Below are 12,994 nucleotides of genomic sequence, written 5' to 3' on the forward strand. Positions count from 1 at the left end.
TCCCTGTCCCTGGCGGAGGACAGGACTGGGTCGGGCGGGTGGACGGGCGGGAAGGGGGGCGCGCCCGGGGCTCCGGTCCTGCCCACCTGGGGTACCCTTGTCCCCCGCCCCCAGAGAGGGTCCCTGGGGGTGCCCCTCTTTCTCCCTTTCTGCCCTGGTGGGGGTCACGGCCAACTGCATACCCCGCTGCGGGCCTCGCCCCCTCGGAGAGGGAAGTGAGCCGAGCCGGGCGTTTCGGGGTGCGGGGTGATCTCTCTTGCTCTCTTCCTTGCGGACTAGGCGGGAGATCAGAAAACAGCCCTTGACCCTTGGACCCCAGTGCCCCCAGCCCCAACCTCGCCGTCCTTGGTGGGTGACCCGAGTCACAAGGTCGGGTTGCTCCCAACTCTTAGTTTGCTTGGCCGCCTCCTGGGCAAGGGAGTTCTGGAACCAATGCAAGGAAGAAACTTTTGCTGAGCCTCGTCAAGAGCGTAGAGCAGTACCTTTGGGGGTAAGGGTATGAAATTTCAGGTTGTCAAGTTTAAGGTACTGGCCTCGGGAAAGGGTGGACCCATACTGTTACTCTAAAAAAGGTTAGCAGGAGCGGTTTTTAGCCTTAGTGTTAAAGGATGCTTATCTATAATCACCACTTTATTTTCTTTCTCTCTCTCTCTTTTTTTTTTTTTTTTGCTGGGGGCAGGCAAAAAATTCCCACACATTTTTTTTTAAATGAAATTGCTTGGTAGTATGAAGACCCTTTGGCCTGAAAGTGATATGGATCCTCTTCTACAGGTGGAGTCAGTGAGTCAGTGTTGGGTTGGCTAATAAGCTCTACTCCCTGTTTTGATAGTATTTTTAAAATGAAATATCATTCTTAAGTGAACAATATTCAAGGTCTTTATTCTCAGGCGTTCAAAGGAATGGGAAAGATGGTTTTATCATGTGATGTAGGAGTCAGTTCTTGGCTTTCATAGTCTCAGGTGTTCTCTACTTGGCAAAGTTGAAGTATAGCTACTTGGTACTTGATGTGCGTCAAGATTCTTCTTGCTTTATTTGCCGAGCGTGTTATCTAGGGGTTTACAGATCTTTTCAAACAGTGTCACCCCCCCTCCCATTTTGAGTAGAGAAAAACTGCCCGCGGGGGAACATTTTGGGCCAATCACAAGGACAGTAGGCCCGACACCTGCCAGCTCCCAGCCCTAGTACCTCTGCAGTTAACCTGTAAAAGACTGTTGTATTTGGCCTGCCTTCACATTTAGCACAAAGCGAATTAAAGTCTCTTTGAAGGCTCAGGCTCTGCTTTTCCAGTCCTTAATTGAAGATACTTTATATCCCCTAGTGTAGTTGAACTTTCAGAATGACATCAATGAATAGAGTCAACTTGTTAATGGTGAGCCAGGTTCAGGTACACTGGGGTCCTGAGTATGACCTGCTTTGAACCTTGTTGTGAGATGAAGTAAGGCATTAGCCATCCAGCATGTTGAGCTGGCATGATCAGAAAATTGACAGGAAATTGGTTTTCCAATTATCCAAACAAATGACTTCCTAATAGAATGTTAACAGGGGCCTAAAGTAACAGTTTAGTGATACAAATACTGCGGTTTTGAGCTAACCTCTGTGAATTGGAATCTTTTCCTGTCATTTTTCAGTTGGTCCTCCTCCCATTTAGGGAAATGTAAGCCCATCCTGTCACTTACTTACACTGATTTGAAGCTTGATCTGGGAGAAGTTTTTGAACCTTGAATGTATTTTTAGAAGACTTGGTATTGAGGCTAGGTTGCTGTGTGAACAAACTGAACACAGTTAGGTGTTTCTTGGTGTTCCATCAGTAATTGTCTTTTAGGCAGTCTTGGTTGTCTTCAGAGCCTGGGTATTGGGTTAGGCGGTAGGACGTTTTCCCCCCTAGGTTGGTTTTAACCACCTTTTACCCCAGAAATTATTTTATGAATTGCAACAAGTTAAAATTTTTCAGAAAGAACAATTGTTTTAATAGTATTTGTTTTTCACGGTTCCAGTTTTAACATGGTGGGCACTTTATTTTTTAATGATAAGGGAGCTTTGATATCTGTCTCTGTTTTTGGAGGAGATGGGTCTGCGTAGTTTAAAATTTAACACAGTAATGCTGGAATAAAAGTTCACGATAATATCTAATGACTCTTCCACACTTTTTTTTTAAACAAAGGTATGAGGGTGCTGGTAGATGCCCGAGAGAAGCTTCATATTCCTTGGGGAGATGATGACAACCAGTTCCATGGAGATAAGTTGATGGCCTTTGACACCCGGGCTCCCATGGCTGCAAAAGGAATGGTGGAAACTGGGGTTTTTTTACAATATCTTCCTGCTATAAGAGCCCTGTGGGCAGACAGCGGCATACAGAATGCCTATGACCGGCGTCGAGAATTCCAGCTGGTAAGATGTTTGCCCTTTTAAAATGTGATTTTGTTTTAATGGCATTGAAAAATATGAGTTAGCACACTTTTTGACTGACTTCCACAATATAGTGTATTTATCCAAAATTGTCCTCTTAGATATTTGTATTGCTGTGTGAGCTTTTCCTAAGCGAGTAAACGGCATAGATTTAATGAAGCTATTACTGTTGATCATTTTTCCTTTTTGAAAGTTAGGTTAATGATTATTTCTTTGGCACTTTTAATTTTGTTCTTTTATTGGAATTAATTTCTCCTAACCAGAGTAACAGTATTCATCCTACAGAAATTGATCTTTTTTTCTTGGAGTAAGAGTTCAGTAACTGAACCTGTTTGTTTAAGCATACTACTTAATCATTTCATGTTACAGATTAAATTGAAACAGATTATAATCTTTAATGTTTAAGGCTAAATATAGTTTTTTCTTCGCATTTTGTGTTTTTTAAGGCTCCTTAACAAATCTTATAAAATGTTCCTTATTTAAATACAAAATACTAGTTTCTTTTGTTGTACCGCTGTTTCATATGGGAAACAGATTCTGTTTTATACTTACTTTTATCCTTAGTTTTGAACAAGACTAACTATAAAATTCTTAACCCTTACACAGAATTGGAAAAAAAAAGGATGGAAAAGAAATAATTTGATCATTACAGGTTTAAGTATACAAAAATAATAAGAGACAGATTTTTAGTCAGGTGTTTTTTATAATTAAATTGTGACTGATTGTATTCTGGGTTTTTTATTTGCCAAAGACCAGAAAGGTTCTATCAATGATAGCAATCTAGTGTATATGCAATTTGGAGGTAGTTCAGATTGAAGTGTGCCACTGTAATAGGATTAAAATAAAGTAACAGTTAAAAGTAGAGTCTCAGGAAGTTACTTGATGTTGTCACTGACATTAAAGTGATCCACATTTATGGGTGTGGCTACGCTAGGATGCACAGCCAGAAGTCTTTGTGCTCAGAAGCAGTCTTGACTATTCAGAGTTCTGGAAAAGTGATCATGGTATCTTTTTTTTTTTTTTTTTAACATTTTAATCTTTATTTTCTCCGAATCATGGCTTTTGTATGTATATATTACTAGCAACTGATAATGTGCTATAAGTGACTTGCATCTAATTCCCAGAGTTCTGGTTGGTTTTTGATCTTTGGTCAGTATCGTTATGTTAGCTGTGGTGGACCTGCCTGGCTGAGTTCCTTCCCATGTCTCTTCTCATTTTTGTGCATCATCCCTCCAGTTTATAGGTGTTGCTTATTCTTCTTAGTTCATTTTTCTCAACAGACCACACTTTGCGCCTCAAGCTGTTACTCATCTTTGCAAATGTAGGGAAGGAAAGAGCCATTTATAGTAAGCATCCAGTACATAGTAAATGAATAAGAGCGAACATCTGTGTACCTGAAAGTTCCCTGTGGGAAAGTTCTGTATTTACCCTGCATCCATTTAATCTGAAATTTTTAAAAATCTGGGCTTTCACAACTTGGCCTCCCATCAGGGGTCATCAGTATTGAGACAAGATCCCTAAGTATTTCTTTCTTCATTAGGAGCAAATAGGTAAAACTACTCAGGATAAGTACCTCCGCGTTCTTGGCATGAGCCACTTAATGCTTCAAGGCACAAGTTCTCAAAGGCTTGAAAAGGAAAGTTCAGAAATACTTTCTTTTTGATAAAAAGTGGAGAGACAGGGAAAGAGGAACAGGACAAGATCTAATTTTAAACTGGTGATGGGGATTTTTTTTCTCCTCCTGGGTGTATGTAGGCATTGTTTATGGTACTTGGTACATATAGTAGGTGCTTGATTATTAAGTTGAACTAACGATTTCACTCTCTGGCTTCTCTGTGGTGGTTGACGTGGTGATTCCAACAATATTCCATTAGGCTATTGGATATTTCCTCTAACCTTTTAATCCCCACATGCCCTGATTTTTTTGCCTCCATAGCTCTCTTCATGTAGTATCTCTGTCAAGATTTTCCTTTATCATATTCTCTTCATTAGATCTTACCCTTGGAGCAGTAATCACATTTTTATGTGATTAAATGTGGTCCATGGGTCCCTTGCATCAGATTTGACTGGAATGCTTATTAAAATGAGCAGATTCCCAAATTTCCTTCACGTGAGGATCTAGCTCAGGAATCTGAGATGGGACTCTACTTTTTAGCAACACAGCCGTAGGTGGTTTGGATAAGTTTTCTCCTACCCCTCTCCTCACCCATGCCTTAGGGCTGTGTCTGGAGCTTCCTCAGCCTCAGATGCAGACTCAATGCGTTTGTGCCCTGTGGTCTCCCAAGTGTGCTAACTTGTTAGCCTGCCTGTGCATTAGAGTTTCTTTCCTGTTTGGCTCCTCATTAACATGGAAGCTTGCCTTGGTGTGCTTTGCCTTTTTCTCTTCCAGTAGTGTAAGGACTGGCTCTTAACTTTATGCCTTCAATCCTTTAGACATTCTGGACTACAAAATGTCTTCTGGAAAAAAAAGAGAAAAATTCTCATTGTTTCTTCTGGGAAATATAAGTTACTGTATTCCCGAACGCTAATTTGTTGATTTTTTTTTTTTTTTTTGGAAATGGGAAATCTTTGTGTTATATAACATTGGAAATGGGAAATCTTTGTGTTATATAACCATAGTGTGTTTTCGTAAAATTTTTGTTTTTCAATTATATTTAACAATGCATATGTTTGAGTTTTGGATAGAGAAATATTGGAAAATGGGAGGAGTTAGCAGACATAGTAACTGAAATTAAGTCTTTTTGTTTCAACTAATGATTGACTTTTTAAACTCCTTGATGCAAATTAAAATTTGAAAACAAATACTGGCGGTTTTTAAGGTTTCCATATCTTGCATTTTGCATGAGTGACTGACTGCCCTTCAATCAGTGTTTTGGACAAGGGCTAGGTAGTGATACCTCAGAAGGCCGTTCATTTCTTAGTAACAACTTTAGATAGAAACGTGAATAATTTCTTTTGCAAGTTCCCAAAGGCAAACATTTCCTTTTCTGGTTAGTTCCATTGTGGGCAAAGTAAGTAGCTTACTGTTGAAAAGGAAAATATAAGATTCATGGTCTTGTTAAATCTCAGGGTACCTTTCTACGTGTAAACTAGCACAGTGAGGGTAATATATCTTAAAAGGTCGTCTTTCTTAAAGTTGGATTAAATATTTGTAATACCCTACTTTTGCTTGTACATTCAGGCTTGCCACTGCACTAATGAGCTACCTTTTCTTCAAAAAAACTTCTCACTTGACAGGGAATTTGATAACTTGGTGACTAAAGAAATATGAGGCCAATAATTGGCTGGATATACAGTGATTGGCAATGTGGATCAAACAAACAAAATGGCTGGGAGTCACTGCCAACTGTTTTTGGTTTACAGTTGCTTTTTGAGGAGTATAACCAGTGCTGGTCGTGTAGGACAAGACAGTGTGTGTGACAGTGGAAGGAACACCCCACAACTTCCTAGTTTCTGTAAACAGTTTAACATTGTCAGCATTAATACAGTTTCCTGTAACGGCCGGCCTGTCTTTACAGTTCCTGAAACCAAAACTATTTTGTTAATCGAGGTACTTTAGTTAGACTTCATTTTCTTACTCAAATGGACAGTTTTCGCTCAAGATGTATCTTCTCCAAGCTGTTAAGGTAGTTTATTCATGAAGATAGTGGCGTCTCCCCTCAGTCTGTTTAATAAAGTAAATATTTAGCTTCTGAAGTTACAGAACTCAAAAACTTCTCTTGGCTAAAATATTTTTATTTGCTCTATGATATGTAATAGAATCAGCATAATTTTTCTTTTTTAAATATTAATTGGAATTTGCTTTAAAAAATGAATCAATTACTGATTTTCAGTTGTAAAATATCATGTTTCTATTGGAGAATTTGTTTTGTTGTTGTTGTTTATTTGTTTTTAACTAAAGAGCAAACAAAGATTGACTTCTAGTTACTAAAACCTGTTGGGTGTCTACTGATTTTCCAGATAGGGTAGAATCTTTCAATTTAGCCAAGGATTGTGTATAACATTGGCAATAGTAGAGATTTAAAGTTCAGGTATCTATAGGTACAATTCCTTTTGGAGAATTTGATCAGATGTCACAGTGTTTACATTTTATCCAGTTTTATCTTGGAAACCCATCCTTTTAAAGTATGCTTTGGCATGAGCATATCGTTTTAATACAACTTTGCGAAGGGGTGTGTGTGTGTGTGTGTGTTTGCATGCATGTGTGTGCATGCATAAACAGACATAATCACTTGATGTATTATGTTGATGTTTTTCTTTTCTTTCTTTTTTTTGATGGAAATTTAGCTGTGAGTTACATGGGCTCTTTAGGCTAAAGAGGGACTGTAGAATGCTGTGCAGTATTGCCTTTATGATAAGCAAAGCTAGTAGTGCAGTAATTTATGCTGCTTTGAAAATGTTTATTAAACAATGAAAAGATGGAGCAAGGAAATAGTTTTGTTATGAAAGCTAGTAGTTTCAGGACTCTTCGCCTAGACTGTGGACCTAATCCAGGAGAAAAGGTTTGTGAGCTTACTTTAAAGAAAAACATAACAGTCTTAAAGATTAAGTGTTCCTTGTTTGTCTTTCACAAATTAGGCAGCAGCCAAGTTGGGGTATCTACTGATATTATCCCCAAACAAGTACCAGTTTCTTCAGAAAATTAATTTACAGTGTTGATAACTATGATCACTGCTCAGTACCTGTAATGTTTTTTTTTTTTTAATTTAATTTATTGGTACATTCTAGGTAGACAGTACAGTTACATTCATTACTGGGATCTTGTACCTTTACAGGACAGGTCTTGGTTCTCATTTTTTTCCCCTTGTCCCCACCCTCCCTTCAACCTGTAATGTTTATAATAGTAAACATTGCTTTATACTTTTCAAAGCCCTACCATGTGGATTAAAAAAACCATGAGCTAGGGGTGTGGCTCAGTAGTAGAAAACTTGTCAAGCATGCACAAGGCCTTGAACTAAATTTCCAACACCACATTCAGTCAACCAATAAATTGAGGCATAGACTCCTTCAATGTTAGTACAGTATATACTAGAACAACAGTCTGCTGGTTCCTGGTCCATAACACTTGCAAGCACTTAAGCATTGTCTCTGTGGGTTATTCTTCTGTCCTTTTATCCTCAGCCTTTTCTAACCCCCACCCACACACTCAATTAGTGTCTCCCTATTAAGGTCTAGCAGTTTATTAAGGATATTTAGTTTTTCAGTAATAGTCATATAATTGTATGTTATGAACTTACTTGTACGATTCCTTTTTTACTTTGTTAACTGACCTATACAGTAGTTAGGATAGAAATAGTCTTAAATGACATTTAATAGTAAATCTACTCAGTGGAGTTTATCTTATCTATTTTTAGCCTTGGTAAAGTCTCAGGTTGAATCTTCCCCTTTGAAAGTTCACTCTTGTAGGGATGCAGAGCTGATACTCATCAGTGCACATGGTTTTTATTTTCTGAAAAGTAGAAGTTTTTGTTTTTTTTTTGGTACCGGGGATCGAACTCGGGTCCTTGAGCTTGCAAGGCAGGCCACCGAACCGCTGAGCTAAATCCCTGGCCCTTGAAAAGTAGAAGTTTAATGGCAACCAGTTAGCTGTACATTTTTCCAGGGAAGTGTCATTTGGAAATCAGCACCTATCCTGTATGTAATTGCACAGATTTGCTTTTGTTTTAGGGGATGGGATAGTAGAACACTTATTTTTATGAACTCACTTGAAGTGCTTCTCATGTAATTATGTCACAGTTTTCATAATTGCTTATGAGTACTTCAGATTGCGGTTTGTCACACATTTTTCAGTTAGCAACAACCTACTTTTAAAAAATGTGTGTGTCTCAATGAGTGCAGTGGTTTTTATTGCCTGGAAGTACCTCATTTTATTCCCTAACTGCACCTATTAACCTTTGTCTGCAGTAGTGATGGCGAACCTTTTGGAGCTTCAGGGATAACAAACAGCCCGCTGCACATGCCATAGGTTCGCCACCCGTGGTCTATATTGTGAGCCTTTTTTACAAGAGGCCCTTTTTTCAGAAGATTATAGCACGTGAACAAAAGCAGCATTAGAATGGGCTGATAGGGATTGAGGAAATAGTTTTGTTTTGAGAGCTGGACTTTCATGGACTTGGCCAAAGTTACTGATCTGTAGCAATGATGGTCGTTGTTAATCTTTCACATTTAATTGTTCTTCTTTTGAAAACATGAATCAAAAAGATTTTCAAGTCAGTGTGTTGAGTGAATTTTTCATCCTCATCTAGCCTGCAGAGTACTTTGGTAGAATTACTCTTCATTGTTTTATTTGGCTTTTTTGGCTGAAGTAGTAAGAACTATGTACATGGTTCTGCTATATGTTTGGAGTTTTTATAACTTATTTTCCATACAAATTTTAAAGTAACCACTTTCAAGTTTCATTTTGTTATATATATTATGTTTTTATATATGGTTTTAGTATGATCACCTTAAAATTTGGTGTGATTTTTCCATTGTGTTCTGGGATAAAAGTGCAACAAGCAGCCAACTAGAATTTGTGTGCTGGCTACCAGTTACTGTTGAGCTTGGGTGAGTCCCTGAGCCTGTCTGAAGTTCTGTTTCTGAGTGTAAAATGAGGACTGCTAATGAATTTACTACTACTAGTTGTTATGAGGATTATATGAGATGATCCATGTAGAGCTAATGCCCTTAGCACAGTACCTGGCATATATGATGACATAGCCGGTACCGAATTAGTTATTAATGGTCCTAATATGCATATGCACATGAATAGCTTAATAAAAAAGAAAGCACTCAGTAAAAAAGCACTGTAAGCTTTGATTTGTTCACTCTCTGAACTTGATTACCAGTATATAAAAACCTTGAATTCTGAATAACCTAGAATGTATGACTTACATATTTGTCACACCCTATATTTTATTTAAGACAATCACATATCAAAGAGAGACGATGTATTGGTTGCTACATTGGTTCCTGTTGCCTTTTAATATCACTTTGCTTGATTTTCATATTGAAGTTTTGTGAAGTGGTTCTTTTTTTGTAGTTTGTTGCTGGAGATTGACCCCATCCTTCATACTGAGCTATATTCCCAGCCCTTTTTTGTTTTCTGTTTTGAAACAGGCTTGTGCTAAATTGCTAGACTGGGCTTGAATTTGCAATTCTCCTTCAACCTGTCCAAGTGCTGGGATTACTGGGGTGTACCACCAGGCCTGGCTTATTTCATTACAGTGCCTTTTTAAACAAACATCATTTTATATATAGTAAGTCTATCTTTATAGCTAATCTATATTTATATTTCTAAATGTGTTTTAAATGCAAATCTACTGTTCTAAAGAATAAAATTTAATATGGATTGAGTATCCTTTATTCTAAATGAGATACCTTGGGGATGGGACCCAGGTATAAACATGGAATTCATTTGTTTTGTATACACCTTTATACACATAGCCGATGGTAATCTCATAATATTTCTGGTGTTCCTGTGTCTTGACAGTGACCTGCCCTCGTTATGTCAGGTACAGAATTTTCCACTTGCGGCATCACGTCAGCACTAAAAAGCTTTGGATTTCGAGGCATTTCAGGTTTTTAAAATTTTAGATGCTCAATCTATAATGAAAATTAAAATGCTTTAAAAATAATGAAGTAGTATATAGATGTGTAGTGAAACTGACCACTATTGATCTTTCGCATTTCAGAGATGTCTAGCCAGAATTATAATCATTTCAGGATTGTGTTCCTGAGTGCTTTAGTTGTGCAGCCATAATCGGACAGATCCTTGCTTTCTTCCTGAAGGCCTGGGCCCAGGTGCCCTGCCCCTCCCAATGAGTGCACTTTCCTTTGCTCTCCTCCTCCTCTGTCCCAGGGCTGGCACCTCTGCACTGCACACCTGTATCTGCTCTTTCCCTTTCTGCCATTTCCCTGCCTGTGAATTGGCAGAGGCCTGATGAGCACTCAGGTTAAGAGGGTATTTGGCCTTCATTTCCAGGGTTAAAAAAGTTTGTAATGTTTGTAAAATACATAATGATTTCTTAAGGTCGCATATTGCTTTTTTTTGTGAACTCTCCAAGCTTCTCGCCATTTTTTTATAAAACCAAGTAAACAACATTAGTCCAACCAATAATTTCTACTCTTTTCCAGAGAGCAAAATAAATTTCAGATATGCTACCCTACAGGAAAATAAAAAAACCACTTGATTTTAGCATTTAAGAAACAGTGTTGGCCAACAAACAAAACTCTTCTATACTGCTTTGCCCCCAAAAAGGTATAGCAGTGTCTTTGGGTTTTTGGAGCCAAATATGTAAATATTTATTTAACTTGTAAAAGGACATTTCACTTCTATTTTAGCCCTTCTAGAAAAGTTAAAGAATTGAAATAGTGAATAGAGTGAAGGACTTTTTGATTTTCTTTTTAATACCTTGATTACTCTTTTCCTACTCTTTGGGTAACTTTTTTTAAAATTATTTTTTGTTAAGTAGGGCAGATTGGCTCAGTGGAAGTTACTATACATAGAAAATCCATCATCTTACATGAACATGTAGTTTCTATTTAGGTCCCACAATAAGTAGTTTGATGGTATCTATTCATTGATATTAAGTAAAAGAAGAACTCAGGGAAGCTACTAGCAATGAGCGGTTGCCCTAGATTTTCCTGGTTACCAGAATCACAGGTAGGTTATTGCCAGGCCAATTCTGCTGTGGCCTGACATATGGGAAGATGTACACGAATATACTTTAGACAAATAAAATTGCTGTTCAAATGTAAGATGGTCTCTAAATTCATTGTATTGATTTTTATAAATCTATTTAAATATGAAGCTACAAATACTATTTATCCTAATAAGAAAAAAAATATTTTTTTTTAATACCAGGGATCAATCTTGGGTCCTTGTGCTTGCGAAGCAGGCAGCGGAAGCACTGAGCTAAATCCCCAGCCCCCCTGATGGAAATTTTAAAACAGGATGAATGTAAACCAGGATAGCTGGCCAGGGCCTTTAGTCTCAGCTTCTAGGAAGGCTGGGGCAAAAGGATTGCTTGAGCCCAGGAGTTTGAGGCCAGCCTGGGCACCGTAGCAAAACCCTGTTTAAAAAAAAAAAAAAAGAATTATGTATTTTAGCCAATTTAGTTAAAAACATTGCAGTGCAAATGATACGCTATTTTTAGCTGTTATCCAATTACTATTTTTGCAGTAAAAGTGTCCTTATTTGCTATAGCCTTAAAATATGATAGGGACTTTAAACCTTGTAGATTACCAGCATTTCAATTCTAGGCTACAACAGATGAGTTATGCTTGCTCTTTTTTTTTGTTTTGTTTTGTTTTATTTTTTTTTTGAGTCAGGGTCTCACTGTGTAGCCCACATTAGCCTCAGATTTGCTAGGATTCTCCTGCCTCAGCTTCCCAAGTGCTAGGATTACAGGCATTTGCTACCATACCCAGCTTTTTTCTTGACTTTTTAATGATGGTATGTTATGGTTAAATGAATCAATTTTAAGGTTCGTATTACAGTTTAGTAAAAGCCAACATTTCCCTTGTATTGTTTTACACATTTGGTCTTAATATATGATGTGTTTCTTTTGAAAAAGGAGTTTTATTTAACCACTTACCAGTCCAGTTATTTAAATACAGGATGACCAAAACTTGCTTTTTTTATTAATTTGTATAACAGGAAATATAAATGACACGTCTGTTAAATTTTTCTGCATATGGTATATTTTAAAACATTCAATAACCCAGCACTACAATCTGGATAGTAGCATTTCATCTCTTTCTGAATTATTTTTGAATTAATGTATTTCCTTAACACATTTAACACTGTTGTGTTGGCTTTTCCTTTTTTTTCTACGGGGGCATGATTTTTTTGTTTCGTTTTGTTTTTGTTTTTGTTTTTGGTTTTGGTTTTTTTTTTTTTTTTTGGTACCCGTGATTGAACTCGGGTCCTTGTGCTTGCAAGACAGGCCACCGAACCGCTGAGCTAAATCCCCGGCCCTAGGGGAGCATGATTTTAATAAGATGTCTGCCCACTAAACTAATGGTGATGACGTCAGTGATGGATGTCTTGGTTGGCATTTTGCTGTACTGCATTTTTCAATTATTTGATCTGTTAGACCTAATCTAAATTGTAATGACTTTTGAACTCCCCCTTATTTTGAATAAATAACAAATAAGTTCCATATTATTTGATACAGAAGGTTACATAAATATTTCATAGTATTTTTTCCTTGCCCTTTTTTTTGAGACAGGGTCTCACAGGTTCAGGCTGCCCTGGAACTCTGTTACACAGGCTGGCCTCGAACTTGTGGCAGTCTTCCTGCCTCAGCCTCCCAAGTGCTGGGATTGTAGGTGTGCACCACCTCATCCAGCTTTTCCTTGCTTTTTGATCACAGCATAGCTTGTTAGTTGTTGGTCAACTCTGTCGACACCACTTACAGCATTATAATCATTGAACACTATTAGAATTTTTTTAGTTTTTTTTTATTGTTTTAACATTTCTGTATCATGAGTAGTTGACAGGATGGACCTCCCTTTTTTGTCTTTCCATTTCATAACTTTTCCTCTCTGATATGTTAGTTCTCCCTTCTTCAGATTTCTCTTTTGCAGGTCTTTTGGCACTTCC

At 37.7% G+C, this 12,994-nt stretch overlaps 1 protein-coding gene across 1 annotated transcript in view; it reads left to right on the forward strand.

Annotated features, from left to right (window-relative positions):
- Positions 1-12,994, forward strand: part of Gna13 (G protein subunit alpha 13) — a 39,538-nt gene that overhangs the window by 315 nt on the left and 26,229 nt on the right. The window contains exon 2 of the mRNA XM_010616822.2: positions 2,142-2,388. Within this exon, the coding sequence (XP_010615124.1) occupies positions 2,142-2,388 (247 nt within the window). The remainder of the gene's footprint in view (positions 1-2,141; positions 2,389-12,994) is intronic.

This window comes from Fukomys damarensis, unplaced genomic scaffold (genome assembly GCF_012274545.1).
Source record: "Fukomys damarensis isolate Sample0158 unplaced genomic scaffold, DMR_v1.0_HiC HiC_scaffold_23, whole genome shotgun sequence".
In the NCBI taxonomy this organism is placed as follows: domain Eukaryota; kingdom Metazoa; phylum Chordata; class Mammalia; order Rodentia; family Bathyergidae; genus Fukomys; species Fukomys damarensis.